At 41.8% G+C, this 6,784-nt stretch overlaps 1 protein-coding gene across 1 annotated transcript; it reads left to right on the plus strand.

The window, feature by feature from the left end:
• Positions 1 to 5,673, plus strand: LOC132460711 (uncharacterized). Its single transcript, XM_060055575.1, has 6 exons — positions 1 to 207; positions 902 to 1,000; positions 1,461 to 1,636; positions 2,063 to 2,120; positions 2,608 to 2,670; positions 4,889 to 5,673. Exons 1-6 carry the CDS (start codon positions 115 to 117, stop codon positions 5,267 to 5,269), a joined length of 870 nt encoding a protein of 289 aa, XP_059911558.1. The 5' UTR covers positions 1 to 114; the 3' UTR covers positions 5,270 to 5,673.
• Positions 5,674 to 6,784: the final 1,111 nt, after the last annotated feature.

Here is a 6,784-nt window from a genome sequence, read left to right on the forward strand (position 1 = left end):
TTTTAAAGAGACTGACGAGACAGTTGCAGTCATATTTTATTATAAGCAGTCGACACAGTCACCATCATCTCTGTAGTCTGCCCGGCAACGGTGTCGTCCAGAGATCCAATCTCAATGATCCGTGGCATGGACGGATACCAGCTGACCCAAGCAGACAAGGACTTCATTGAACGCAAGAATGAGGAGAGACTCCTCAAACCCCTGGAGGTGAGTGAGTGAGAGAGAGAGAGAGAGAGACTTCTGCACTTCAAAAGTCCCGCCTCCAGGCTACCCGCATTGTTTACAACTTCTCGGGGGGGGGGGGGGGAATTTGCTGACACATACCACAAAGCATTCGACCAATCGCAACAGAGTGGGGGTGCAATTTAATTTAATGCAATTTTCACTTTTAATTGTATTGCTCCACAAAATTGTTCATGGTCATGTATATAATTTGTGGGATCTAGGCTTGGTTCCAGGCTTTAAAGTCTTTATAGAATGATTTTCTCAGAAATTGCTTTTGCAGAAATGAACAGTATTTATAAGGGGTGTTTCTAACGTACAGGCATGTAACCCTTTTCTTGCCAATACTGCATCCTAAATGCAATTATTAATTCTTAAAAAAACATGAGACATATTATGCCACCAGGTTTGAGTGTGATTAGCCGCTATAAGCTGTTTTCAAAATCTGAAAGTCCACCTCCTAGCTGTATGATGGATGGATGAGCAACTTTTGCTGCAGTCCACTTGGTAGGCTGGTACACTGATCTATGCAGCACACATCTAGGTGGACACACCCACTTGTGATGTCAGAAGAGGCCCATTCTCAAAACGGCTAATCACACTCATATCCGGTGGTATAATATGTCACCATGAAGTGCTGTAAATGGGATTTGAAAGTTGACCCCTCCTCGTCCTGCAGGGGGCACAGGCAGAATTGGACGAGGCCCTAAGAAGGGAGGCCATGGCCCTCGGTCTGGCCCTCGCCCGCCAAGAGAAGGCCCTCGAAGAACTCAAAAAGGTCAGGTTAAGTCTTAAATCTAGTATTTCTTTATCTTATTTTATTATTTGTACACTTTGACCGTCCTTCAATTTAGCATTACATTTTAATTTAGTATTGTTGATTTCATTTTACTATTTGTCATGTGACCTTCCTTAAATTTAGTATAACATTGAAATGTATTTCTTCAATTAATTTTACTATTTCTATCATTTGACCATCCTTAAATGTTGTATTAAATTTAGTATTTGACCGTCCTTCAATTTAGCTTTACATTTTAATTTAGTATTTGTTGATTAGAATTGACTATTTTACATTGAAATGTATTTGTTTATTTAATTTTACTATTTCTATCATTTGACCATCCTTATATATTGTATTATATTTAGTATTTGTTTATTTTATTATTTTACTATTTGTAACGTTAAATTCAGCTTCTTTAGCTACTTTTTACGACTTCGAAGCAACCGCCTCTTTCCAGTTCCCCCCGTGTGGGAAGATGGTCACTCTGGCAAGGCTCTTCCTGGGCCAGGAGCTGCCGGACAGCAAGGTGGACCTTATGAACAGCAGGACCCTGCTGACTCTAGTGAAGGAACCAGCCGTCCGGTCCGCCATCTCCAAGCAGAAGAGCGCCCTCGTGATTCTGGAGGACAGCATGTACGTAAAGACGTTCCTTCACAATAAAAGTTCCTTCACTATAAATCCCTGTACACTTTAAGATAAATCCCCCTTTTTTCACAAATAAAACCCAGTTCCTCCAAGATAAAACCAGAGTTCCTTCACAAAATAACTAAAGTTTATCTTGAGATCAGTGAGACAAGAGATATCAGGTTAATTGGTAACCGGAAGGTTGCTAGTTGGATCCCCAGCTTCTCATAGCTGAGTGTCGAGGTGTCCCTGAGCGAGGTGCCTCACCCTGACTGCTCCTGATGAGCTGGCGTCGCCCTGAGGGGTCGACTCCGCTGTCGGTGGGTGAATGTGTGTGTGAACCGTTGTAAGTTGCTTGGGATAAAAAAGCGTTAGCTAAACACCCTCAATGTAAATGCTACATTTTTGTTCGTTTTTTCCAACTGTGTCCCACAGTAGGAAGAAGGAAGAGAAGGCGAAGGAAGATCAGGAGAAACGGATTCAGGAAAAAAAGGTGCAAAAGGAGAAAATCACGACCTTTTTGATTATATATTCAAGTTTATTTAGACCTGGACAGTGCACATTAATAAAAATGAAAACCACACAACAAGCCAAAATGGCTATTTTGCAGTCGTTGCCCAATGGAAGATGTGCCAAAAATAACTATGCACAACTATACTCATCTTTGTACAATTCAAAAAATAAACTGACCCTTTTCACATAAAACATAGTTGAGGTATAACAAACAACTGGACATAAAACACATAAAACATCTACTTAAGTATAACAAACAAATGGACATAAAACACATAAAACATAGATTAAAAGTGTAACAAACAAACGGAAAACAAAATTAACCAATCAAAATGAAATAAATAAAAGCAGTATGGGGCAGTGATGGTATACAGTACATGACAGTCACTAGATAAAATTGACAAATAGTGTGTGTTGACGCTAAAGTGAATAATAATGTTAATTATGTTAATGTTTTACCATTCCAGCATGAAATCAAAGGGTTGATGATTCAGATGGCCGACCTTCAGTCTGAACTCGCCCAGGAGAAGGTAAGAATCCCATTTGTTCATTACTAAGCACGGTTCCTTCACAATAAGAGCCAGCTCCTTCACAATAAATACCCAGTTCCTTCACAGAAAAGCTCCTGTACGTTAAGCGAGTCCTTCACAATAAAGGCCAGTTCCTTTACAATAAAACAATTAATTCACAATATAACAGTTCCTTCACATTAAACACAGCTCCTGCACAATAAAAGCCAGCTCCTACATAATAAAACTTCAATTGACAAATGTACTTATTTACGGCAAATGCACCTATTGTAAGTCCCTTTGGATAACAGCGTCTGCTAAATGCCCTAAATCTAATTCTTAAACCAGTTCCTTCACAATAAAACACACTTCCTTCAGATCAGATCAGGGCCCTGTTTCCCAAAAGCATCGTTAGCCTAAGTGGTTCGTGAAGTTCGTTGTACAATTTTCACACCGTTTCCCGAAAGCATCGTTGGGAAACGAACGTTGTGAAAACATTTCGTAGCTAACGAAGGCTCCAGGGGTACTCGTAGGGTGCTAAGAGCATCGTTCCTATAGCCTCAGTGAAGACACCAGCTGGACATTCCATGGTATTGGAGGTGTTTTATTAAAACACCTCCAATACCACTGAATGTTCAGCTGGTGCAATTTCGCAATACCCCCAAAACAGTGGTTACCATTGATACATTACTCATAGACTACTGTTAGATTTAAACAGCAAAGACAACACAGACATGTTAGAAGCCCCGTCACAATGCAACCCTATCACAAGGCATATAATATCTAATGATTCCATTGCTCTTGTGTGGGAGGTCGCTTTCGAGCTGCACTTGCTGTCTCCCTCTGATTTTAATTCAAGGATCGCGGTTAAAATAACCTCATATTGATCAATGACAGAAGACGTACTGTACATGAATCATGCTGAGACCAGCGGGTGTCGGAGAATTTCTGCAGGCGTTTTTTGTTGTGATTGTTTGCCATAAAGCACTGTAGGCGCTTCGGTGAGACTGTAATGAAGTTTGCTATTTATTGGACCGTGTCGTGACAGTTACAAAGATCCCTGACCTCAGTGGAGTGCACAATTGCCAAGTCGATGCGTTGATTCTGCGGTGACTGCTGTGGGAAACTGTGCTGCCATGCTCTGCCATTCCCGCTTACATTGCCCGCACCATCACACCCCTGCCCAACAATATGGGCAATATCTAGACGCGCAACAGCCATAGCCGTATCAATGCCTCTGCGTTTGAATGATAATGAATGAATGGAACGTTGCATAATCAATGTTTACCCCAAAGATTATAGACTAGAGACTGCGCGCCAATCAGTGAAACCTTATGCAGAATCAGAGAGTCTGCTCTCTTTGCTGCGCAAAGCATGTTTCAGATATCAACACATTTAGATAAATGCTATAGTTGTCACACAGACACAAGCTATTTTTTTATTTTTGTGATATGGAATTATTTAAGGGGGGAAAATGCTGTGAAAAAAATATGGTGCGTTCAGGATTAGCATAGTTTGTCGGCCTGAGCCTTATCACTTGTGTTTAATATTTGTGGCATTCATATTAGTCTATGCTACTCTGCTGTTGGCCTTGATAGGGAGATAGTTTTTTGCTGCCACAAAATAGTTTCCTCCAACAACATTCCTGTGTCTCCCCTCCTACAGAAACCATTTCAGCACCCTGTCTGTAGACATTTATAAGTCTACGAACGTCGTTAGAGCAGTGCACACACATTCATTTTAAGAGATTTGACACAAAGTTTCAAAAGGTCCATCGCGAGAATGTTCATACGAGTCTGGATTAGTGGTGGATTTAATGATTCGTTTCCGTGACCCAGTTCGCGTGATTCAGTTCGCCAAGAGGAGTCGTTTGCGAATCGTTTGTTCGTTCGTTTGTTCAGTCGAGTTTCCGGTAGCATTAACTCCACTGAGTCTGACTGACTCAGCTGAGTTACCGGAAGTTCGTTCGTTCGTTCCGTCGAGTTTCTGGTGAATCGAATGGTGAACGAGACGAACGAATGAACGAGAGAAACGAACCGGTTCGGTGCGTTCGTCCTAAAGACTCGTTCATTCAAACCGGTTCGCGAACGAACGAGCCAACACTAGTCTGGGTCCATCGTTATCGGGAAACTGGGCCCAGATCACATTCAACGTCATTGTCATTGACAACCAGTACAACAAAATGCAGTACAATCCTTCACAATAATTGCCCAATTACAACGGTGATTCATTTTGACAGGAGAAGTGTGCGACCATCGAGGCAATGGCCGCCGCCCCCCCGCCCGTCCAAATCAAAATGAAGGCCGCTGCCCCCCGGTCAGTGAAGATCAAAATTGAGGCTGTTGCCCCCCTGCCCGTCAAAATGGAGGCCGCCGTCAAACGGGAAGCTGTCACCAGCCGGCCGCTTCGGAAATCATCAACAACGAGTGCGGCCGCAGCCAACCTCGCTCTCAAAACTTCGGCTTCCGTCACCAAGATTCCGAAAAACGCTGCGAGTGGCGGAACCTGGAGGAAAACGCCAGGCTCCGCGGCCGTTGCGCCGTTGCCGGCGACGACAGCCGTCGTGTCCGAACTATCGGGCAGTCTTCGGAGATCGAAACGCATTGCGAGTAAAAAGTAACTCTGTCTTTGGGTTTTGTCAAAAACTATGACACTATGTGATGTTTTTGATATGTGATGACGAATTTTGTTGACGAACTTGTAAAAAATTAAATGTAATGCCTAACTTTACATATAATACAAATTTTCCTAATAAAAATAAGATTTAAATTGTGTGTGAAATACTAAACAAACACTCGCTCTACTCCGTGAACTTGGATCAATTGCACGTTATTTTTCCATTGCATGTTTTTCGGCCCCTGTGTTTCATTCCTGTTTGCCAATGCTGGAGCAAACAGTAGCTGACGTTGGCAGGAACGTTCCTAGAAACCATCAATTAGTGTTAACAGCCAAATTCCAAAGCAGACATTTTGAAAACGGTTTCCAAGATACTTGTGGTTTGAGGATTACCGGCCAGTTTCTGGTTGTTCACCCTAAGGGTTGAATAAACTCAGTACATCAAGGGCTTTTTTTTTTTTTTTTTTTCAACCAGGTAAAAGTCTCATTGAGATTCTAATCTATTTTTCAAGAGAGATCGGCAAAAGGGCAGCATAGGACAGACAATTCATACGTTTCTTACAAACAAATCTCTCTCTCTTCTTCCCCCCCCCCCCCCCCCCCCCACAAGCAAAACCCCATTAAATTGCTTTGGGGTCGGAAGGGTCCATTAAGGGCATGTAGGGGGGGGGTGGTTGGCAAAGCCCAACAGGACTGGTTTGATACTGGTCCCGAGCCTCCGGAGTCTTGGGGGAACATAGACCCTCACAAATTTGTGGTTGCATTTTGGCACTACAATAATAATTGTCTGAGTCTTAATGCGTCTGTCTTGGTGAGTGTGTTTGTGTCTTATTTGTCTTTTTTTTATGCGGCCAAATGTGGCGCTGGATCTTTAAGAACATGTTTCAAACAACGCAACCCCAAACACGGCCGCGAGAACGCACGCCTGACCTCAGATGTTGAACTTGGACCAAGGAAAACCCCTCCCCATCCCAGAATATCTTTGGATTTCCTTCATGGGGATTAATGGAACGAGACGGAACAACGTTCGTCCGTTGATCCACTGTCTGGGAACGTGAAGAGAGTCTTGGAGGGATGTCAGAGTTCGGAGAGACTTCAGAAGGGTCTTGGAGTTCAACTGGCTGTTTTTTTGTTCTTGTCTGTTACAGTATTGTAACAGACACTGTAACAAACACTGTATAGCTACAGTATTCTATAGATTCCGCTATATTCTGTCATTATTTCCCAAATAAAATATATTTATAGGCCTATATTAAAAATAAATAAAACAATTATGTATATATTTAAACAAATCTGTGCTATAGTTGAATATGTTCAGATTGCACACACAAGCAGATTCTAGGCCCCAGGATCCTCATTCTGTAATTATTTCCTAATAAAATATAATTTTATATATATAAATATAGATATTTTTTTAGGTATGCAAACAAATTGCCGCTGTATAACTGAATAATCTGTTGAATACAATAACATTGAATACAATAACATTACACACACGCAAACAAAATATAACAGCATT

The sequence above is a fragment of the Gadus macrocephalus genome, chromosome 7 (genome assembly GCF_031168955.1).
Source record: "Gadus macrocephalus chromosome 7, ASM3116895v1".
NCBI classification, from domain to species: domain Eukaryota; kingdom Metazoa; phylum Chordata; class Actinopteri; order Gadiformes; family Gadidae; genus Gadus; species Gadus macrocephalus.

Coding starts and splice junctions, on each gene's coding strand:
- LOC132460711 (XM_060055575.1), top strand. CDS start 115: ATGATCCGTGGCATGGACGGATACCAGCTGACCCAAGCAGACAAGGAC. Junction 208..901: donor GACTCCTCAAACCCCTGGAG/GTGAGTGAGTGA, acceptor CTCGTCCTGCAG/GGGGCACAGGCAGAATTGGA. Junction 2,121..2,607: donor AACGGATTCAGGAAAAAAAG/GTGCAAAAGGAG, acceptor TTACCATTCCAG/CATGAAATCAAAGGGTTGAT.